Below are 24,961 nucleotides of genomic sequence, written 5' to 3'. Positions count from 1 at the left end.
TTAAAAACCTTTATTGAGAAAATGTCAGTATACAAATACGGGCCTATAACCACGTGGGCCGGCCACGGAGCAAACTGGAATCGTATATGATGAGGAGACATTTACACTGTAGAGGAACGTAACGAGCGGGCCATTAGGTTGCAAGAACTAAGGTGTCTAACAGTTGCGGAATCGGTGGACGTACATTTTGTAATTAAAATACGACAGGGCCACTTACAATAAAATTTTCTAGATATACATTTGCGGGCAAGTACCATGGGTGACGTTAATTCGAACTTTCAATAGTACAGTAATCAATAACACATCAGAACTTAATATCAATAAGGATGTCGAAATATTCAATCAATTCTCGTCCCCGCCCGCCATGTGCTTCAAAACTGCATACGTATCTCGTGATATCAAGGTTGAGCAACCAGTACACAACAAGGAGTTACGAGTCCCATTTATACCGGCGCCATTTTGGGCGAGGCCGGGCAGGTCCAGGATATAGTCAAAATGTCTCCACCAACCAGCGGTCGGACCAGAACCCCTTTCGGCAGTCAAAAAAGGTTCAGTTAAATGACAACAGAAGAGATAGGCAACAAGAACCATCAGTCAAAAGAGGGGAGGGCAAGATCTGAAGCCATTGTTCTACAAACTCTCAACCAGCCTTGGATGGAAAAATCCTGAAGAATGTACAAACTGAAAACCAGTTTTTGTCTGTATAGCATCAGCAGCAACGCTTGAGTCAGCTTTGTGTGAAGCCAACATTTTGATTCAATCAATAGCGTCCCCCTGCACACATTCAGAGACCTGGTTGTGTCTTCAGGTCAAACGGATTGTGAGACAAGATGCAGAAAGGAAAAGTAAAAAAGTTCCGCCGGACCCCGGGAGCTGGCCGCCTATGTCATGGGCGATCTTTGGCCACACCAGGGCAATAGTGAAGCTGCAGCAGGTGCAAATAATCTTCAGACAGTGTTACAAGCGCTGCTCAGAACTCTCAACTATGACACCACCTCCGTGCCATCCGGATCTTGGCGCCTTGTGCTGGTTCCGGCCTATTCACACATCGGTCCGCTACTGACACCACCTCATAGGCCAACGGGGCACCCCACGCCGACTTTCGGCGCAGCATTGTAGGATGGCCACACCAGTGCGGCAACTTGCTAGACACCACCTCGGTGCCATCCAGATCTCGGCGCGTTGTGCTGCCTTCGGCCTACTGTAGCCGCAAGTGCGGACGCAACTCAGCTGGATAGCGAGTGAAAGACCAAGGGGCGCCCCACTGCAGCCGAGGAGCCTCCATCTTGGGGGCGACGCACAGCATCACATTGCTTTCCAATGCAGTCAGATCCTCAAACAGCCCCCACTGACTGACGCGACCTCACAGGCCAACGGGGCGCCCCACGCCGACTTTCGGCGCAGCATTGTAGGATGGCCACACCAGTGCGGCAACTTGCTGAACACCACCTCGGTGCCATCCGGATCTTGGCGCGTTGTGCTGCCTTCGGCCTATTCGCACATGGGTCCGCTACTGATGCCGCCTCACGTGCCAACGGATTTTCTACGCTTTTTATAGCAGCGCGTAACGTAAGCATAACAAGTCATGTGACTTGTTTATAAAACTTTTCATTGGTTCATTTTACTTTTGGTTTCCTAATGATGGAAGACTTGATCTTATGACCTAAAAATAACACTTTTCATTGGATTAAAACATTTTTTTTTTTCCCAAACGATGAAAGCCCCACCTTGTTTCTGGATGTTTCAGACTGAAGCTGGCGTCAGCATGAGAGCACCACCATCTCGTGGCTCCGTCGTGGTCATTCCGCGAGCAATCATGGCAGCCGCTCCCCACCGGAAGCCTGCAGGAGTCGGGGGGCCCCCAAGACTTTTGTAAAATCTTCAAGGCTCAGGGGACATCCGAGTTCCAAGGTGTCCCAGGGCCATTTTAGTTGACCAGGCCCAAATCCGAAGAGCCGTCCGCCATTTTAAGAGTCCTGTGGCAGCCGCCTATCGCTGCACCGCAAGAGTGGGCGCAACTCAACTACATGGTGAGCGAGACGCTGTAGCCGCAAGAGCGGGCGATAAACAGCTGAATGGAGGATGAGGCACAGTGTAGCAAAAGCGGGCGGAATGGCAACTGAAACGGTAAAGGGGCGCCCCAGTACAGCAGACGAGCCTCCACCTGGGGAGGCCCGTTCACGCCACCCCCCCCTCCCCCGGGGCGCCCCACGCCGTTTTTCGGAGCAGCATTGTAGGATGCCAAAACCAGTGCGGCAACTTACTGGACAACACCTGGGTGCCATCCACATCTCAGCGCGTTCTGCTGCCTTGGGACTATTCGCACAACAGACCGCTACTGACGAGGCCTCCCCCCGCACCCCCCGGGACGCCCCACGCCGTTTTTCGGAGCTGCATTGTAGGATACCAAAAACCAGTGCGGCACCCAGGTAACATCACCTGGGTGCCGTTCAGAACTCAGCACGTTGTGCTGCCTTGGGACTATTCGCACAAAACACAGCTACTGACCATTGTTGCTTCTTTTTTAAAAAAATGTTTAAATGTATTTACTGTTTTTGTTGCGTTGTATATATTTATAAGTTATTAAAGTGTTATAATCCTACTACTTTGTTGGAGTGCTATATATTTTTAATGTGACACATAATTGTAAAAACTTTGATGTACAAAGAGGCATCCCTGGAATCTTCCGCTTCAGGCTCGGACCCACACACCCTCACAGTGAGAATCCCCTCCCCAAGCACAATACAGGATGGTTATCAGATAGTAGGAACGCGTGTGGTGTGACGGATCTCATCGGGTGGGGGCCTTGATCTACTGTAACTCCTTTGAAGAGGGGTGATTCTCTACAGCTGGGGCCATAAACTACATCTGCAGGGCTAGGTGATAGCCTGGGACCGGCCTGGACAATCGGACACAGAGGAAGAGGAGTGTCAGAGGGTGCGGTAGTGAATAGGGTGAAAGGGAGGTGTCAGGCGGGCACAGGGTGTGATTCTCAGAGAACAGCGCAGATGGGAGGAGGTTTCTGGCCCATGCATGAGAGAGAGAGCGGGGGTGACCAGTGTGTGGGGGAGATGCTTGCGAGGGTTGGGAGCCATGCTGAGGATCGGCGGCGTGCAGAGAGTGGGTCTGGTCAAGGCATCTAAAATGGCTGCCGTGCTCAACAAAAGTGTGGCATTGCAAAAAAGGCAAGATGGCGCAGACAATGTTTATCAATAAGGATTAATTTATAACAATTATTTTTAACAAAATATTTACTCGCAGTGACAAAATGGCGGACAACAGTTCCTGATTTCCATCGAATCGAACGTTAACAGACGTCACGCAGCAAAAAAAAAAAACGCTCACGCACAGCCGCTGGAAGACATGTATCAACATATATGAGCCTCTCCAGCCACCCTCAGAAAACATAAGGGGTCAGGATACGTCTCCCGTACCCCCTTATACCTAGTAATTTAATTAAATCGAAACACAAAATGGCAAATTCACGTTTCGCTACCAGTTTGCGACCCGGTTCGCGAACCGAGAAGCGCTTCTACCGCGAAAAATCAAATTTTTATTATTTGGCCCACGGGACCCTTAAATAACCCCAACATCATTCCTAGGGGGTCAAGAGGGATCTACCTTGCCCCCTTTCATTAAATTCCCCCTTCGTTTTTCTCCTCCTCTTGTCTCTCGATCCTACCGAGAGACAAGATGGCGGCCGCACCGGACTGTTTAGAATGTTGACAGACACCGGAGAGCCAATCAGCTTCGCTACGCAAAGCTCCGTTACGCGAAAAGTATGCGATCTGGTGCGCTATCTGGGACGCTGTCACAGATATATTTGTTTTTTTAAACGTTAATTTCTCAAAATCCACTGGAGCACATATATTGAGACCCAGCAAAGGCACATCGGGCTAACAGTCCCTATAATTTTGCCAAGTTTCGTGTAAATCCATTCAGCCGTTCGAGCTAAAAGTGAGGCCAAAGGCCCTATGGAAAAATGAATGGGAAAAACGCGTTTTGGGACCCCCCTTTTTTCTCGCCCCCCCCTTGACGGAACCCCCCCAAATTTTCAGGGGCTGCTCAGAAACAAAATGTGCCATTTTCCTGAAAATTTCAGCCGATTCCGTCCACAAACGCCAAAGTTATTAGACATAGAATTTTCAAAAGTTCCATAGAGAAAAAATCCTAACTATATATACCTACTGGCTATCGCCAGTAGGTAATATATATATATATATATATATATATATATGCAATTGCAGCCTAATAAACACCAGAGCTGAATCATGCTGTAAGGAATTTCCACCATACGTGAAAAACATGCATTAGAAACAGGAAACACAACAACAAAAATTGTTTAGAAACTGTTTTAATGCTCAGCAAACAGTAGAAATTCTCATAAATAACTGAAAGCATAGGAAGCTCCCAGGCTGCATTGCAAATACCCAGTCTAAAAAGACTGAAAAGCTAACCTGTAGCTGCATAGCAATAAACGGACACCGTGCCTTTAAGGCAGTCCTGACCCCCAGCTTCCCATCATGCCTCAGGGATGACAGTTAGGTCAGTTGTTCATTCCGGCTCCTTCAGGAAGGATCCTGGCAACACAGCTCTACTCTTTTCTTATTATTGTCAGAAAATCTCTTCACTTTTCACAACTTTTATTCCTTACTTCGACGTTTTTCATCTTTTGAAGTAAGAGGCTGTCTTTTTCTGACAGGTTTAGGCATTTTTAACAACTTAAAATGCCATCTTTCATGATCCTAAGACCTGCCCTCACTGCCAGAACCTGTCCAGAAGAGCCTTAAAGGACAGGGAAATAATTTGCCTGTATTGCCTGGCAGATAACAGTGTATATAACAAGGACCCCCTGAATCCAAAATTCCTTCAATTCCTAAGTCAGGGACAAACATGTATGAAAAATAACCACCTAGGCAATTGTATTGTCTTATCTGTACAATGACAACTAAGAGAGGCAACACAATAACAACTGAAGTAACACATTTCCTTCATCAAATATAAGACGGCGCTTTTCTTATCTGTTAGTGCCTTGGCTGTTTTATCAATGTTGTAAAAATCAACAGCTCGCCATTGTTGAGAAATAAGATGTTAGGAAGAGTCGACTATTAAACTAGTGTAATACGTGGCAATTCCTGAAGAAGGCGCTGGTCGCCGATACGCGCGTCGAATTTGAATTATTTGCTGTGCCACTTGATGTGTTTTTTCAATTGTATAATTTTGTGATTCTGTTTTATTAATACTGTTTGATTTGATCTATATATCATATATGGAAACAAATCTTTTTATAAAAAATGTTTTTTTATATGTAATTTTGTCAATAAACAAACAGAACCTTAGTTTTTAATGTGTTACTTCAGTTGTTAATGTGTTGCCTCTCTTAGTTGTCATTGTACAGATAAGACAATACAATTGCCTAGGTGGTTATTTTTCATACACTGACCTGGCAGATAAGTCATCTAGAGCAAGGTCTCCGGTAAGGAAGGGCTCCAGAAGGTCTAAAACACCATCTAGAAGCAAGAGCTCCCATCCTTCTACTTCAGCGTCGGGCTCGGCGCTGAGACAAGATCTTCAGGTGAGTCATTTATCCAAGAAAAGACCTTCGACAGCGGGCTCGCCGTCGAGAAAAGGTACGTCGTTGATGTCGAAGATTCGGGATCCTCCGCTGTCGTCAACCCGGCGTAGATCGGCGTCGATGAACAAGACCCCTCTGCCGTCGTCAACCCGGCGACGATCGGCGTTGAGGAGCAGAGACCCTCTTCCGTCGTGAACCCGGCGATGATCTGCGTCGAGGAGCAAAGACCCTCTGCCGTCGTCTACTCGGCGACGATCGGCGTCGAGGTACGAAGACCCTTTGCCGTTGTCGGCACGACGTTCGGCGTCGAGGGCAGGCTCACTTTTGTCATCGCAGTTCCATCAGCGATCGACTTCGAGAGCAAAGAGTCCTCTGCCATCGTCAACTCGGCTACGAGGATGAGGTCTCCGTCGTCGTCTCGATGGCGTTCGGCGTCGAGGGTGAAAAATACCCCTCTGCCGTCGTCTTGCAGACCTTCGACGTTGAGATTGGGCACAGCTCCGCCGTCGTCTAGACGACGCTCGGCGTCGAGAGAGAGAGACCCTCCGTCGTCGGCTTCACATCGCAGTTGGACGTCGAGACAGCATTCTTCACCTGCTTCTCATCGGCACCGGTCGCCGTCGAGACAGCGTTCGACGTCGAGCAGACGTTGAGCAGACGGTAGGTCCAATCAGCGAGAAGTCAGGAACCAAGATTGACGTCTGGAATGCCTGCTGGTTCAAGGTCGAGAGAACGCTCGACATCGAGACAGGCCTCGGTGAGGTCTGGAGATGGATCCGTGATCCTGGTGACGGAGTCAGCCTCGCGCCATTCGTCCTCTCACTCTTCCAGGAGGGCTTCTTCAAGATCAGCACTCCGGAAGCGGCAAGCCATGTCCACAAGTCTCCTTCAAGACAGAAGGAGGCCCCTTCCGCTGTTCAGTTGTCCCAAAGATGGCAGCTGCCCTTACGTCACTGGCAGGATTCAGGGGCGACAAGGCGAATGCAGGAGTATGCCAGACCGGTTCATAGATCTCCTCTTCAGAGGCTGGTGGATGAGGTGGACAGAGTGAGTTCTCCCAGGCATAGGCACGAGAAGTCCCTTGAGAGAAGGCACTATAGATTGCATTCCCCGAGGCGAGAGGAACGCGCAGTCAGATCACGAAAAAGGAGGCGCAGTGCTCATCATCGAAGTAGAAGAACACCCTCTACTTCCTCGACTTCCTCTACCCGGTCCTCCAAGAGGGATTATTCCCCACACTGTTGGACAGCCCTAGTTCCAGGGTCTCTCCAATAGATGACATTAATACATACCATGAGGTCTGCAGAGAGGTGCTCAGAAACTCAACATTGAGATGTCTGTTCCACAAGTCACGACAACAGTGATTTTCGAGACGGTTCATCTGAAGACTGCATCTTGACCTTTGCTTCCATTGGTTCCTGGGATCCTTGACCCGGTCATGGACACTTTATTTCCAGCAACCATTAAGGCGGTGCCGGCTCGCATCCCAAAAAAATATAAGCCGGCTACCTCGGATCCGGTCTTCGTTAAGACGGACCCTCCTGCAGACTCAGTCATCGTGGCGGCAGCACGGAAGACGCATGCTGTCACGGCTACTTCTTCTGTTCCACCGGATAAGGAGAGCAGGTCCCAGGACTCGTGGGGGTGCAGAGCCAGCACTTCTGCTGCTGCTACCCTTAAGTTCTCCAGCACCTCTACGTTGCTAGGCCGTTATGACCGGGCTCTATGGGACTCTTTGGAGCGCTTCAAAACCAAGCTCCCAAAGAAAGACCAAAAAGATTTTGACGAGATTGTCACCGAGGGATCTTTGGTGGCAAATCAAATGATTAGCACAGAGGTAGATGGTGCGGTGCCATCAGCACACTCTTTCGCGCATGGAATATGCACCAGGAGAGCATCCTGGTTGAGATTGACAGGACTAAAACCAGATGCGCAGCAGAGGATCTTGAACCTCCCATTCACTGGCTCTTCTCTCTTCGACACACACGCAGATGGACACCCTCAAGGCGTTTGGGTTGGAGAAAAACAAAGAATTTAAACGCTGCTACAAATCCAACTAACGCAAGGGGTCTCAACAGAGGGTTCAAACCCCTCAGTGGTCCCAAAACAAGAACCAGGGGAAGTCCCAGTTTCGAGGAGGAAAGTCCAACAGAGGTAGAGGTGGTCACCAACAGCAGTCCTCTTCCACAGCGATAGTGGGAGGGAAGTCATGAGCAGTGGCTTCCTCTGCCGCCGTTGCACACTCCAGTGGGAGGGAGTGCTTCACTACATCTGGCAGAGTGGGACAGCGTCAGTTGAAAATACGAAAAATTAGGAACAGGTTAAGATTATGGACTACGACTGACATTAGACAACAAACATTATGTCTGAACCAAAGTTTGGGTACAAAAATATTCGTTCTTTATTAAATCATAATGGGTTTAAAAAGGGAGAATTACATGTGAAGAACTTTCTACATGTATTGAATACTGTAGATTCCAATTTGTGGATTTTTAAAGTGCATTACAGTACATATTAAAACATGGCTATAGGTTACAGTGTACTACGCATGTTTCGGCTGTGAGCCTACATCAGGAAGCCATGACTCTTTCCAGTTACCCTTGCAAGTAGATGGGAATCTGCCTAGGCCGTTCTTTGAGACTTGATGTTTTAATTAATTCTGTCCAGGGGGTATATGGTGTGATCCAATATTGGTGTCCAGTGGAGAAGTGGGTGCGGATAAAAGATGCAGAAACACGGAGGGGTATAAGGTTATATCTGAAGTATCAATGTTGGGTGTTTCTCTATCGGTCACTCGGTTTTCCAAAATGTATGTACAGCCCCGTGTTGAAGGTCCGCTATGCTAATTCTGTTTGGATGGTGCACAAAGCGATCCAATAATGGATTCTGTGTGATGTTTTCCGGAGTAGTCCCCGGAGTCAGAGGGATGAAATAGCCTCAGTCTCAGGTCCGTAATGTTGGATGCTCTTCAGACGGTTCCGCGGGCGATCCAATGGTGGGTTCTGTGTGGCGTCTCCGGTTGAGGTTCCGGTGAGAGTGGGACAGCATCACAAAAGAACTTTGGGTGCTGAATATACTGCGCAATGGATACACGCTACGTTTTCGTGCGCTTCCAAAGGACATACCACCGAAAAAGTCTCGTCCTCACCAGTGAAAGCTACTTCAAAAAGAGGTGATGGCTCTTCTTCAAAAGCAGGCTATAGAAGATGTTCCGCCCTATCAGAGAGGAAGAGGGGTTTACTCCAAGTACTTTCTTGTCCCCAAAAAGATCAGGAGCACAAGTTTCGACCTATCCTGGACCTTCGGCTTCTGAACAAGGTCATAGTGAAGGAGAGGTTTCGCATGTTGGCACTTCACCAAATATGTCCACATCTGCAGGTAGGAGATTGGATGTGTTTGGTGGGCCTCCAAGATGCGTACTTCCATATTCCCATCGCAAAACGTCATCGCAAGTACCTACGGTTTCTGGTCGGCCACAAACTTTATCAATACAAGTTCCTGCCCTTTGGACTCAAGTCGGCTCCGCTAGTCTTCACCAAATGCTTGGCAGTGGTGGCAGCTTTTCTTCACAGAAAAGTTCTCTTCGTCCATCGTACTTGGACGACTGGCTGCTAAAAGGACCATCCCTGCTGCAGGTGAGGCACGACTTCCAGATCTGTCTACAACAGTTACATGATCTCGGCCTTCATGTCAACATGGAGAAGTCAGTGCAGCAGCCCACCCAGACTATCCACTACCTCGGTTCCGTTCTAGACACAAGCTTGGGAAGAGCGTATACTTCGGAGGAGAGACTGTCTTCAATGAGACAGAAGTGCAGGCTTCTGCTCCAGGTGCAGAATCCGACAGTCTGGCAGGTGGCATCCCTGCTAGGATCCATGGCGTCCTGCATCTTTCTCATTCCCAACGCCAGGCTGAGGATGCGCCCTTTGCAGCAGACTCTGGAGGACCAGTGGTGTCAGTCAACAGGTCGCTGGGAAGATCCGATATGTCTCTCCCAAGCGGCGAGATCCTCCCTCAAATGGTGGACTCCGCTGCGGAATCTGATGGTGGGAGTCCCTTTTCACCAGCCACTTCCAGTGCAATCGGTGGTGACAGATGCGTCTCTGCAAGGCACACATGGGGTGCCTTCAGATACAAGGACGGTGGTCGGCAAAGAAACAAACCTTCCACATCAATATGATGGAGCTACGAGCAGTTCACCTTGCTCTGAAAGCTTTACTACCTGCAATCGAGTCCGATTCGGTCCTGGTCCAGACCGACAACACAACAACCATGTTCTACCTAAACAAACAGGGTGGAACTCGGTCGCGCCCTCTCTCCCTGGAGTCACAGGGGATCTGGCACTGGCTTCTCGCCTGGAACCTCTCGGTGGTGGCAGTGCACCTTCCAGGAGAGCTAAATGTCAAGGCAGACGCACTCAGCAGGCACTTCGAAGATCATCCAGACTGGGTGCTAAACGACGAGGTGGTGGCGGACCTTTTCCATCATTGGGGTCGTCCGGAAATAGATTTATTCGCAGATGACAAAAACACAAAAAGTCACGCTTTCGCTTCCAGATTCCACCGTCCAGGGACAAAGGGGAATGCGCTTTTGATGGACTGGTCAGGGACATTTGCCTACGCCTTCCCTCCTCTGCCCCTGATCCCGAAGGTGGTGTCCAAGCTAATCGGATCCAACATGAAGATGATTCTGATAGCTCCAGACTGGCCACGGCTGTGGTGGTACCCGGACCTTCTTCATCTGTCGGTGCTTCCACACAGGAGACTACCTTGCAGGCCGGACCTGCTGACTAAGATGTGCGGGAGGATTCTTCATCCCAACCTTCCCTCACTGAACTTGACCGCATGGCTCCTGAGGTCCTGCAATACGGACATTTGAAACTGCCTCCTGATTGCAAGCATATTTTGAAAGAAGCCAAAAGACCCTCCACAAGAGCGACATACGCGTTTAAGTGGAAGAAGTTTTTTCTTTGGTGTAGAGAACATCACCTTGATCTTACGAAGGGGCAGTAGGATTTCATTCTCCCTTACCTTCTGTACTTAACAAGATCTGGTTTAAAGTATGCTTCTATCAGGGTGCATTTATCTGCCATTACGGCGAACAGGAAGTCGCCTAGTCAGCCCTCCTTTTTCCAAATGCAGGTGGTCAAGGACTTCTTACAGGGGTTAAAGAAAGTGTATCCCCCTGTTCGAAACCCTTCTCCTCTGTGGGAGTTGAACCTGGTGTTGTCTAAATTGATGGGCCCACCTCTTGAGCCAATCCACAGAGCTTCCTTGCAGCATTTGTCTTGGAAGGCCGCTTTTCTGGTAGCCATTACATCAGCGCGCAGAGTAAGCAAGATCCAAACGCTGTGTACCAATGAGCCTTACACTGTTTTCCACCATAACAGAGTAGTCTTGAGGGCACATCCGTCTTTTCTCCCTAAGGTGGTGTCTGATTTTCATATTAATCAGTCCATTTCCCTTCCATCTTTTTTCCCAAACCCAGCGACCCCGGCTGAGTGGTCGCTGCATTCCTTGGACCTCAAGAGGGTGCTTAAATTCTACCTAGAGAGTACCAAGGGCATAAGGAAGACAAATCCGTTATTTGTCAATTATGGCGCCATGAGAACAGGCTTCCCAGCCGCTAAGAGATCCATTTCGAGATGGATTGTATCCTGCATTACCTTAGCTTACCAGCTGGCGAAAAGACCCTTACCGTTGCCTCCTAAGGCGCATTCCACTAGGGGGAAAGCGGCCACTGTTGCTTTCTTACATGACGTCCCAATGTCAGAGATTTGCAAGGCTGCAACCTGGAAATCGGTTCATACCTTTACAAGGCACTACTGCCTAGAATCTGATTCCAGGGCTGATACTCCAGTAGGCCAAGCCTCCTTGAGGAATCTGTTTGGATAGTTTTTTTTGCTCTATCCGAGCTTGGTTTTCTAAGCTTATTGATCACATTTCTGTGTTCTCCTTTGCCCGCAGGGAGATAGGTGAGGCTCGCTGTTCTATTCTAATGCTTATGACTATTGATGAGGATCAACTGGAAGAGAAGGATTAGTTACTTACCTGTAATCCTAGTTCTCTTCCAGGGGTATCCTCATCAAAGTCATAAGCAACCCTCCCGCCTCCCCGGGCAAAGGACTGTTATATTTTGGAGATATTGTTAACCTCTTGGTACCATGTTTTTTTTCAGTCTCTGCAAAGAACAACTGACCTAACTGTCACCCCTGAGGCATGATGGGAAGCTGGGGGTCAGGAGTGCCTTAAAGGCACGGTGTCAGTTTATTGCTATGCAGCTACAGGTTAGCTTTTCAGTCTTTTTAGACTGGGTATTTGCAATGCAGACTAGGAGCTTCCTATGCTTTCAGTTAATTATGAGAATTTCTACTGTTTGCTGAGCATTAAAACAGTTTCTAAACAATTTTTGTTGTTGTTTTTCCTGTTTCTAATGCATGTTTTTCATGTATGGTGAAAATTTCTTATAGCATGATTCAGCTCTGGTGTATATTAGGCTGCAATTGCTTATGTTTTTATATATATATATTTATATAGATATGGATATATATATATATGGGGCACATATATAATAGTTTCCGGGGTCCCGCGCATGGCCGGGAATATTCTAATGCTTATGACTTTGATGAGGATACACCTGGAAGAGAACTAGGATTACAGGTAAGTAACTAATCCTTCTTCGTACTAATCCTAAATTCCTTCCTAAAGTCATTTCACCATTCCATCTAAACCAATCAGTTGAGCTGCCCATATTTTTCTCGCAGCCTCAAACAGTCACAGAAAGAGCTCTACACACCTTAGATGTCAAAAGAGCACTGCTGTACTATATCGAAAGGACCCAAACTTTCCGTAAAACAAAACAACTTTTTGTGTCTTTTTCACCGCCACATAAAGGCAACCCCATATCAAAGTCAGGGATCGCCAGGTGGATTGTTAAATGCATACAAATATGTTACCAAAAAGCAAAGCATACGTTAACAATTCCTCCAAAAGCCCCCTCAACAAGAAAAATAGGGGCTTCAATGGCATTCTTAGGGAACATTCCCTTAGATGACATATGCAGAGAAGCTACATGGCTTACACCGCACACATTCACAAAGCACTACTGTGTAGATGTGCAAACTAAACAACAAGCCACTGTGGACCAGACTGTACTAAAACACTGTTTCAAACAACTGCACCAGATACTGGTGGTCGCCGCTAAGTGTGGGTACTGCTATACAATCTATGCAAAGTGTGTAATCTGCAGCTCATATACCTCGAACGGAAAATGCTACTAACCAGTATGCATCTGTTCTTGGCATGTAGAGCTGCAGAGTTACACACGCCCACCCGCCTCCCTGGCTACCTTTATCTGTTCCAGTATTATCTTAATTAGATACAAATCACATGGACATCACTACCTCTGGTACAGCTCCATCACTTCCCTAATGGCGAAAAAAATATGGGGATGGAGCCGATGCCCATGTGTAGTATCATCCAAAGGAGGAGTCACCTATCCTGTGACTTCCAAAGACTTTTCTACAACAAAACAGACTGCAAACATCCGGGCCCAACACTAGGTTGCCATCTATGCATAGTGTTTAACTCTGCAGCTCTACATGCCAAGAACAGATGCATACTGGTAAGTAGCATTTTCCATATATATATTATATGGAATAAAGTAATCTTTCTTTGGTAAATCTCTCACGGAGTCAGCGCCTGACTCCGGCTGCTAAAAGTACGTTCATATAGTAAGATCCTGCTCACCGATTTGGTAGCGGTGTAGTCATTTTGGGGAAGACCGCTCTTGCACTTAAGTTCAGTGCTACTGTGAGTGGTCGCCAAAGCTAGGAGACCCACTACCAGAGCATGTTATGCCGCTAAGTGGAAAAGATTTGCAATATATTGTAACAATAATCACATTGATCCACTGGATGTTTCCATCCAAAATATTATTTGCTACCTTCTACACCTACAAAGGTCCAATTTGGCTTATTCTTCTATACGCCTGCATCTGGCAGCAATTGCAGCCTATTTACAGAATAGGCAACATCTATCTCTCTTTAGAGTACCTGCAATAAATTAAAACGAATAATCCCACCTAGGTTACCACCTGCTCCAGTATGGAACCTAAATGTGGTCCTTACAAGATTTATGGGACTCCCTTTCGAGCCTTTACACAAGTGTGAATTGCAATTCCTAACATGGAAAACTGCTTTCCTTGTTGCCATCACCTCTCTCAGAAGAGTTAGTGAAATACAAGCATTCACAATACAAGAACCATTTTTTTCAGATACATCCTAACAAAGTGGTTCTTAGGCCCAATCCTAAATTCCTGCCAACAGTGATTACTCCTTTTCACCTTAACCAATCAGTAGAGCTACCAGTGTTTTTTCAAAAACCGGACTCTGTTGCAGAAAGGGCTTTATACACCTTAGATGTTAGAAGAGCTCTGTTATACTACACAGACAGGACTAAATCCTTCAGAAAGACAAAACAACTATTTGTATCTTTCTCTCCCCCACACAAGGGCAATCCCATCTCTAAAGGAGGAATTGCCAGATGGATTGTAAAGTGTATACAAATATGCTATCAAAAAGCTAAACGTTCACTAACGGTTCCTCCTAGAGCGCATTCCACTCGCAAACTAGGAGCCTCTATGGCTTTCTTAGGAAATATACCACTAGAGGACATATGCAAGGCAGCAACATGGTCTACAATACACACCTTCACTAAACACTATTGTGTTGATGTGCAAGCCAAGCAGCAAGCTGCAGTAGGCCAAGCTGTCTTTAGAACACTATTTCAGTATTCTGCAACGGATACAAGCGACCACCGCTAGGGGAGACACTGCTGCACAATCGATGCTAAGTGTACGATCTGCAGCTCATATGCCTCGAACGGAAAATGCTACTTACCAGTATGCATCTGTTCTTGGCATGTAGAGCTGCAGAGTCGCACACGCCCTCCCGCCTCCCCGGGACTTGTATCCGTTCCAGTACTCATCTTACTTAGATGCACACGCATGGAAATCCTTTCTCTTTACTTCTACTAACTTCATCTTATCTCATCATGGCGAAAAACAATCTGAGGATGGAGTCGATGACCATGCGCAGTATTGTCCAAGGGAGGAGTCACCTATCTCGTGACTACAAAGACTTCTTCCAAGAAGACAACCACCTTCAATCATCCGAGCCCAACACCAGGTGGCGATCTATTGCTAAGTGTACGACTCTGCAGCTCTACATGCCAAGAACAGATGCATACTGGTAAGTAGCATTTTCCTTCTGCAGTGTGCGTAAGGCCTCTAAATCTGATCAACTGATCTTCTTAGCAAAAGAGATTTAAGGATTGGTGACGAAAACCAATAGTCAGAACTAAAGCTGCATCTAGGCCTGCCTACTCATTGGAGTAATGTGCTATGGGTAATTAAACACAAGTCTTCAAAAAACTTCAGAAGAAAAAACCTGTAAAGTGTAAATTAATGTTTATCTCTATGGTGTGGTCGTGTTCTGTTGACATCATTGACCCAGGTCGCGTCCCAGTCCATCCTATCCTCTCTTGGCTAATTCGATAGCTTAAATAGGCATGGTTTGCGCACCCCGCTATCTGGGAGTGAGATTGTATCACTCCCCTGAAGACCTGTACGAGGGGAACCATCGCAAAATATTGGCAGGGCTTCGAGCAGCAGTTACCTTCTGGAAGACTCTACCCTTGGCCCCCATAGGGGGTATAGCCTAAGTCAAAATGATAATGGTACTCAGACTACTCTACTCCTTTACAAATCTCCCGGTGATATCCCCTTGCTCCTTTTTCCAGGAACTTGACACACTACTCACGACGTTGATATGGGGAAGAGGTAGACCGAGTAGCCCTACGAACCCTCTACTTACCCACAACACAGGGGGGATTGGGGGGCCCCTCCTTCGAAGCGTATATCCTAGCGGCTCAGATCCAGTGGCTGTCCCATTGGAGAGCGGAACGCCACATGGAGGAGACATTCACTAATGATAGTCAGGTGCCCCTCCCGGCTATTCGGCGGCTACTGATGCCGGGAACCAGGCCGAAGAAGACATACCCTCTCCAGGTAGTGATTGCCTGCAAATGCATGATGCGCATACACCGGATGTCAAAGGGCCAGCCTTTTTACTCCCCACTACTCCTGCTAGTGGGATTCCCACAGAAAGTGAATTATTTCCATCCGGAACCCTCCGGATATGGACAGAAAGCGAGGTGACAGAGGTGGAGGCGCTGTTCGAGGAAGGACAGTTGAAGACGTATGACCCAATGCAAAATGAATATGGCCTGCCCCCAGGACAATTCCTAGTGTCCAGACAGTTGGTAGACAGTGTACGACAATGCTGGGATCTCACCGACGGAGAACCGCCGGTGCTCCACACAATCCTACGTATGGGCAGGGGGAGACATCTAGTCACTTTGCAAGCAATAAGGGAACTGATCTCTACCCCGTTATTAGCCCTCCGCCAATGATGGGAAGATGAGATTGGACGCGTGCTTAATGACCAGGAATGGGAAAAGGCCCTAGAGTACCCAAAGAAGGTGTCACGGAACGCACGGTTCAAAAACATCCAATTCAACATATTACACCGCACATATTTAACACCTCACAAACTCCACAGCTTCTACCCCGACACAGTTTTTATGTGCCCCAGAAGCCAAGTGCCCGCAGCGAACTTCAAACACATGTTTTGGAATTGTCCCGTAATCCAAATATACTAGTGTGAGGTACATCGGGCTCTGGAGGCGACAGTCCACCTCCCAACACATTGCCACATGGGAGGCGAGCGCCTTGGTGATCTTCTGCAGGTGGAAGACAAACGGTGCAGTGCAGGTTTGCATCCTTAGCCCTACTCCTACTCCTAGCAAAACGGGGAACAGCTATGTATTGGAGAGCACCAGTGGGACCCCCAGTGGCAGTCTGGATATGCGCAGTCAAAAAATGGGGGACAGCGGCGTAGGCAACACTGAGGGAGGAGGAGGTGAAGGGGACACGAAAACATCCCATCTCCATGGAATGGGCACAACTACTGTTCCAATTCACACAGGAGACAACACATGACATCTCACCCGGGACCACCCCACCCCATCCCAGTCTCAGACCCCACCCATGTCCCCATCAACGCAAACGAATACTATAACGCAATAACTGTGTCAAATGGAAGACCGTGCATATACTAGAGTTCCACTAGACTGGAGCCCGGCAGCCGGTGGGCAACACTACCCCCCCCTCTTAAGCCCCTCTTCCCCGACTCAGAAACCACAAATTTCTCACAGATGAACTGGTAATCACCATACAATACTTACTTTTAGTGGACCCCCGGGGCCCCACCCCAACAAACCCCACCCCCCTGCAGTTCATAGTTGCCTCCGAATACCAGAGAGTAGGCTCCTGTATCCTAGGAGCGCCCACAAAGACATTAAACACTGCGGTACATCAAAGTAGAGTGGGGGGCATCACGTCCACCAGGACCCCTGCGGAAACCCACATATAGGTGCACCTGACATTTGTCAGTCTCTCACACCTTACGCCAGATCATCAGAGGGGTAATATCCACACACAAGATGTTGTTCTTACCTTAGAATGTATACTGTGTCGGATGCTCCACAATGTGTTTAAGTTGGTCGAAAACTTGTGCAAACGTGACATAATGTTTAACAGGCAAATATGCAATGATGTACCATGTAACAAAAATAAAACGAAAAAACTCTCAAAGAAATTTTAAACAAAAAAAACTAGGCCTGGTTTGATGTTCCTTTTTTATGTGGATACTATTATTTTGTATTGATAACTCTTAAGTATATGTTGTGTGCTTTTTGTAGAGCATGGAAATTCTTGGCTCCCCGAGGTCAGCAGATACAGTTGGACCCGACAGCATGGAAGTGTTGTCTGAAGAAGGGTAATTATTTTAGCTGGCCTTTTTTAATATTAATATTCGCTCACTTGCAGTTGGTAATGATGTGACTGAATTCCCTGCTCACTTGCAAAAGAAAATGAGAGCTGGGAGCAGGTGAGACCCAAAGAAGTTAGCATTTCCCCAATAATGGAGGGCTTACCCATTAGGTTTTTAGCCACTAATGCCCAGATGCATCAACCATTTTTGGAATCGCAAACGGTGCGATTCCTTAAAATCGGCCGTTTGCGACTCCAAAAATGCTTGTTGATATGCATCATTAGATTTTGACCAAAATCGCTAATTTTGCGAATTTCTAAAATGCGATTGCATTTAAGGAATCGCAATTTTGCGATTCCTTAAATGCAATGCATCATTGTTTAAAAATTTGCGAATTTCAAAATAGCAAGTGCAAATTACCACGAGTTTGAACCGCGTGGTAATTTGCAAAAATGTTTAATAATGCACAAAAATGCATTTTTTAAACTGTTAAGTTACAGACACACATGTCCTTAGGACATGTGTGTATGTAACTTATAGCTAAAAGTGCATTTCATGGGTGCAGGGGGGGTCATTTGGACCCCCCTCTCCACCCTTGAAATGCTTTGGTGAATTGCGATTTTGAAATTGCGAATTCGCAATTCCCATTCATTCCTATGGGCATTTCAGCCCATATGAATGAATGGGAATTGCGAATTCGCATTTTCCAAATCGCATTTTTTTTGCGATTCGGTAAAAATTGCGATTTTTACCGAATTGCAAAAAAAATGCGAAAATAATGATGCATACCATTTTGCGAATCCTACTTTGCGATTCGGTAATTTTCGCAAATTAGGATTCGCAAAAAAGAAGTTTGATGCATCTGGGCATAAGGTCCTTATTTCTTTCGCTCATTGGAAAAAAATAATGAAAAAAATGCAGTGATTAGGGAAGACCTAAATGGCTAAGGCAGGTGTATGCCACGTAAGCCTAGGAGTGACAGATCTGGGCCTAAATATTCAGGATTACAATGACTCTACGTGAGCTCTGTTGAGATTTATTGAATGCAAATATCTTAAATAGATACCCTGAAAATCTGACCCCCAGCCCTAACTTCTACACACCTGTACTCAAGAATTAAAATTTTAGCCAGACCCCTGTGTCTGCTAAGCCATGGGGCACTTCCACTATTAAAGATCGGTGGATTGGGTTAACACTGCTTGACTAGACCTAAAATCCTGGTGCATAAAAATATGACATTTTAGTAACACTGTTGAGAAAGAAGGTGCTCTGCCTTGCTGATTTGATCATGTGGAACGTCCAGGAGTTGAGTGCAACTAATTTGAAGTACATTAGCAATGGTTCTGCTAAATTTGGGTAACAAGTATGGGGTTCTTTGTCACAATCCGCTGTCCAACAGGCAAGTATAATGTAGGACTAAGGAAATAGGAAACCAAAGTGCAAATTAATGGCCAGAACACTGGAAATTAAAGGGTGAAATCCCAAGTAATTGATGATCAACATAGTTCAGTAGTAAGTGGTAGTCCCGGCATATTTTCATTTCTTACTACACAGTCTCCCCTCTGCCCTGTCGTCTGTCTTCTCGAGATCTAATGTTCTTCTTGGTATTCATTGGCTGTGTGAAAGTAGGGGGGACACGATAGGTGCCCCCTCAGCCCCCAACCAGAGGCAAGGGGCAGGGGCCTCCATACTTGCTCTCTGACAGGCTTTCCAAGTCAGAAAGAAGTCTGACATGGAAAACCTGCCGGAAACAGAGTATCATAATCCCATGGGCAGAAAGACGGCCCTTTGGAATAACTGGCCGGCCTCTGACAGCCCGACACGCGCAACATGCTCCTTAAGCCCATCGGAAGCCAGCCAGTTTAATTTCTGACCACCAGCATTTTAATGCGGTGGTTGGAAATTAAACCGAGATATGCTCAGAGCCTTCCCTGACCGCATCGTAATCGGCTCCTAAATGTCTGGTTTTATTGGGGGTATTGCTTATTCCACTTATAGGGTGACAAGTCTATCTTTTTTTTTTTAGCTACGCATAGGAGGTAAGACACCTAATCAGATAAGACTGTAGCTGAAGCCTGTGATGAGAAAGGAGAGTAAAGTATCTGTGTTGGTTACGGAAGCACTGTATCCAATAGTCTCTTACCAGAAAATTAGTAAAGGAGATTCACTTTTCTCTTTTTTACCTGTAACACAAAAAAGAAAGGAGCTGTAGATTGATCATTTTCTTTCAATTTAGGCCAAGTCCGTACCAACTGTGATTTGTCCTATTTTGTGTTGAGCAGTTGAGCGAGAATCCGTGCCCGGCATTTCTGCCTGGTGCATAAATAGAATATGGGTCATCTGTAGGTGTCTAAAGAAAACTTGTAACTACGCTGTCTTTAACTCATGTACACCAGCGAGTTTTGTAAAGCTAAACTAGATTATTCTCCTTTTCTTTTTAGCAAAGACGGCGAACCTGACTCACACTATGGTAGACATTCACAGGTTAGTATCCAACTGTTGTCCAGTGTTGATAAAAATGATGGTTTTACCGAAATATACCTATTTTATTAGTGTTAACAATAGAATAGAATTACTAAACTGATCTGAGATGCAACGATCTCATGAGATAATGGGGTACTGAAGGAGTGCTGGTTTATCCCATTATACCTGGGTTTCTTTTTGAGTGTGGTTTTTTTTTTGGAGGTCGCACTGTTGCATACATTATTCAATGAAAACATAATCTTCAGTTGAAACTGCCTATCTCCTCTACTTCCCAATCTATATCCTTTGTGTTTCCCTCGGTATCAATGTTTCATCTTGCTGCCTTGTTTCAAACTTACCTCTTTCCTCCTTTCTTTGCCTCTGCTCCTTCGGTATCCCCTGCCTGCACTGCATCCTCTCTCCAGTGGACGTTGTTTAGCGCTTCAGTCTAGTCACTATTTTGCCTCCAGGGTCTGGACAACCTTTCCCCTGAGGGCTGTCCTGAGCCCCATGTGCTTTTAGGCTACTGTCTCCCCATGTCCTCATTTGCTTCCAGGTATGGGCTTTGTATGGTACTTACAGTTGAACTGTGACACTACATTACCACCAGCCTCTGATTGTGTTCAAGATGGGAGCATCATGCAATGATCACTCCAGACTCGTTGTTGGGTGTATGGAAACATTCCAAAATATTACTGCTGGTTTTCACAATCAGCCTTTTTAAATTGGTCGCAAATGGAATTCTGTTGAAGTGGTCCTTCAAAATGTTTCAACTTGAATTCTCAACTTTCACAGAGTTGATTAACCAAGTCATTTGAAGTCTATGTCAAATGTACTTGGTGGTGCAAAACCAGTCATCAGTCTTAACACATTTCTTAATATCGGCCCTTCACTGGGAGAGTTTGACCAGCTTTTCTACTATTACCCACAAGAAAAACAACCCAATAACCCCTCTCATATGTTGACATAAAAAACACAATATTTGAATTTAAGGCCGTGGTTGAGGTAGCAAACCTGTATCAACATGTTTAGTGTTCTCAGGGTGATAGTGACAGTGTTGGTATTTGCAATGCTATCGCCATCAATGTTGATTTTTCTCCTCACAATCCCTTTCACTTAGGTTTATCATGTGAATTTGGAATGTGTCTCATCACTGTGTTTCTGAAATGTAGAAAAAGGTCATACCATACTTAGAGCCAGTGGTTTAATGAAACTTGAGGGGGGGGCCTGTAAAGTACATGGAGGGGGCCCCCCACACTCTGGACCCAGTTGGGAGCTTTCAGGTCAAGGGCCTGCCATCCATGCGGAGTGCCGGCTGCACCCCACCCATCGCAGGGGCTGCATTAGATATTGGCACGCCACTGCTTACAACATATAGACAAGCCTAGTCAGGCAGAGAGTATGTAGTTTTAAGTGCTTTGTTGAGACCAGGGTTCGCTGCATAACTGGAAAGATTGTTTATTAGTTGTTACGTCACATGTGTGATTGGACTGTACTCAAATTGACAAATACAGTGGCTTTATTTGCAGTGCTAACTATATTCCTAACAAGCTGATCCAAATAATTTTTTACTTTATGCAATTCTGGTAACATGTTTAAGCAATGTTAAACATGCTACCAGAATTCTTATGTTATAGACAGAAGCAAAATGGGCTTCAGCAGAGTAGTTTTATCTCCGAATGTCCTAAACATGCAATGCACTCAGTTGTCCTCTGTGTTAACAAACTACTTTCTTGGCCTCTTACATTATAGGCTTTCCCAACGAGCCAAAGAGACTTGTTTATGTACAAAGAAGCTCAGTGGGATCTATATAGCATTCTTACATGGACTTTTATCAAGCAAACTGTTAATTGACATTATCTGTCATCATGCCTGGTAAATACATGTGTGATCATCTTCATCAGTACTGGGGAATGTCGTGAACAGTGAGAGCAAAGAAATAGATGCCTCGGCAATAAGATTAATCTACTTCTCGGAACCTACTCATTTGAAAATATTACTTTATATGACACTTACCAGAACCATTTTAGAGTAGAAAACTTAGATCTATCCAGTCTGAGTCTCCTTCTAGAGACCCCAGGTTCAAGATCTTAAGATTAATTCAAAACAGCCTGTTCAGAAAACTTTGGTTGCTTGTATCACTGGCTATAATATCAAAGCAATCTGACTAGTCCTGTCCGACCACAGTTCATTCCTGTTCACTTCAAAATGCATAAATATTGTTACTATTCCCTTAATTACCCTTATTTCCACTGCAGATTTCCCTAAACACACCAGTGTCTGGCAGTCCGACAGCATCCAAGGGCCAATAGGTGCTTCCATATCACATTTGCCACCAAATAATGCACTGTGGCTTAATTTGCAGTTACACAAACATGATGAAAAGAGGGATTTTCTCTCAGTGCATCTATATTTTTATGTGGGTTGGGCAAGGGAGGAAGGACATTTTATTGATCTTGTGCCAGATAAAAACCAAAAACAATAAGTGACAGTCACAGCAGCGCATTGGTATTCAGAAAGTCAGCAGTACAACATTTGCGGTAACTCCAGAAAATGTAAAATTTCTTACCACTACTCTTGTCACAGTTTCATAGTATTCAGACCTCGTAATCTGATTCAATTCTGGGGTCAGATCAAGCATTATACCTCTATATTGACACCACTCCTCCAGATCTTATGTTCTATAGACATCCACTTGCATTCTGAACTGGTACTTCTAAAGTCATACAGTGGTCCATCTTGTTTCATCAGGCTGCTACTGAAGGGGCTTCGGTGGATTGCCAGTTTCTGGCAATATCTCTTCTGGCTACAAGGATGCTCGGCAGCAGTACGGTCAGTTTATATAGTTTCATATCACAATCGGCCAATCTATGAGGCAGTGCTTATTTAGGATCATGCAATAGCTTCCATCCCAGCACCACCTCCAATGTGTTATGCACCCCAATTCAAAAGAGTTTGTTTGCTGCATTGGGAAGTTGTGTGTAAGAGATCTGTGTCTTGGCGTGTATGTCTAAGATACTCTGGGAGGGAGCACACACCATTTTCCAGAGCTTCTCCATGGTCAGGAAGCTACAGTGTAGATATTTAGGCTGGATCAGTCTGAATGTTGATGCTAGTGTGAGGCCAGTTTTGCATCTTGCCACTCATTTGTCAGTTCTCCAACATCTCTCTCACATCTAAAAATATCAGAGGTATTAATGACAGATAATTGGTAGTGTTGGGATATCTTGTGTTTCTTCATTTGTCCTGTTAATAATTTAGCTTCAGCTAGTTTGAAGGCACCAGGTTTGTATCTTAGTACTTTCAAGACCAAAATGTCCCTGCACATGAATATGAGAACTCTTATTTGGCTTTTTAGTGGGACAGAACTGAATTTAGAGTGAGGTTGTTTCAGTTATTGAAGGGCAAAAAATGCCTTTACATTCATTTCCATTGTGGGAAAATTGCACCACTGTGTGGACAGAAAAGGATCACATCCTCTTGCTACGGATTTTGAGGGCACATTAAATCCATTGTAATTGCATTTATATATCGCTTACTACCCCTGATGAGACGTCGAGGTGCTTTTTCGGCGAGCAGCGCGCTACTCCAGAACCCATAATGGATTAGTGGTGAATTAGTATAGTGAAATAAGAAGTTATTTGAGCTGTGGGTATGTTAGTCTGTTATTTGGATTGAGAAGGATAGTGGAGTGATAGAAGAGTGAAAAGGTATGAATTTATACAGCGTTTGCTACCCCTGATGAGGTGTTGAAGCGCTTTGTCGGTGAGTAGCACCCTGCTCTGGAACCTATAAAGGGTTAGGGGCGAATTAGTACAGTGAAATACGAAAGTAACTTGAGTGGTGGATATGTTAGTCAGTTATTTGGATTGAGAAGGCTAGTGGAGGGAAAAGGTTTGCATTTAGATAGTGCTTGCTATCCCTGATGTGATATTGACAGCGCATTTTCGGCGAGTAGCACGCTACTCCAGAACCCATAAAGGATTAATAGTGAAATATGAAGTAATTGAGTAAAGTTTTCAATGGTCTCTCCTGAGTATATGCTTATCCTACCACCATGTACATCCTGGCTCTGTTATGGAGTGATCATCTAGCTGAGTATTTACCAGGTCTCAAGGTTTTTTCGTCACAGATGAGCTTCTGCAGGTGTTTGTCTCTCAGTGACTTTTGCAACTCTGCGACAGTTGTATGCAATTGAATGAAAGTGTTTTCAATTCATTAGATTCTAGCACGTTTAAATTCACAAATTTAAAGATATTTTCTTTGGAACCTGATATAGCACATAAGTGAACTCGTTGACAGCCTAATTTCCCAAATGTCTCTGGATTTTTCCAACACTCACAAAAGAAGGATGCACGTAATGGACGCATACGTTGGAAATGTTGATGAGTGGGCAAGAAACACTCATACCATCGGGAGCATAAACATTTTTACCAGAGAGAGAACAGATGTGCCTAATGGTTAAGTTGATGGGAAATACATCAAGGAAATGCTAATAGTGTGGCTTCATTTCACAGGTTCAAATTTCAGTCACATGTTCAATTTTGTTTGTGGCTATGTTGAAACATGAACATATAAAGAGTCCTTGGCTCCTTCTAGAAAAAAAAGAAATTCGGAGGACATGGAACTGTGTCCACAGTTGGGGTTCCTAATAACTGCAGATTTCAATTAGGCAACATGAGTACCCCAAGATAACTTTTTCCTACCATATCCACCTCGAGCACAAGGCTGCGAAATGCAGATGCAGAGTGGCACTGCAAATAAAAATAAAAAAGTGCTACCAAGCTATGTACTGGACCATGGATTCCTCAAGGTAAAAGAACAGTTTACTCTTAAGCGTTTCCCCTTCCATTTTGGTAATGTGAAAATGCCAGAACTGTTGTCTGGCCGACCTAAAGCACTAACTGTTATTCGGTGTGAAGACGCACAGGACGATAAATTGTAGCGCAAAGTAAGCCAGGACTTCATGCAAGTGTGTCTGTCATTAGTCAAAGAAGGGGGGGAAATTATTTTGAGAATAATTTCTGTTA

At 45.6% G+C, this 24,961-nt stretch overlaps 1 protein-coding gene across 1 annotated transcript in view; it reads left to right on the top strand.

Annotated features, from left to right (window-relative positions):
• The window catches only part of FAM13A (family with sequence similarity 13 member A), a 1,072,469-nt gene that overhangs the window by 803,513 nt on the left and 243,995 nt on the right, over window positions 1-24,961 (top strand). Inside the window, exons 14-15 of the mRNA XM_086961617.1 lie at window positions 17,398-17,474; window positions 19,910-19,952. Coding sequence (XP_086817743.1) covers window positions 17,398-17,474; window positions 19,910-19,952 — 120 coding nt within the window. The remainder of the gene's footprint in view (window positions 1-17,397; window positions 17,475-19,909; window positions 19,953-24,961) is intronic.

Source organism: Lissotriton vulgaris, chromosome 3_1, assembly GCF_964263255.1.
Source record: "Lissotriton vulgaris chromosome 3_1, aLisVul1.2, whole genome shotgun sequence".
Classification (NCBI taxonomy): Eukaryota; Metazoa; Chordata; class Amphibia; order Caudata; family Salamandridae; genus Lissotriton; species Lissotriton vulgaris.
This window is presented reverse-complemented; position numbering and strand designations above follow the sequence as displayed.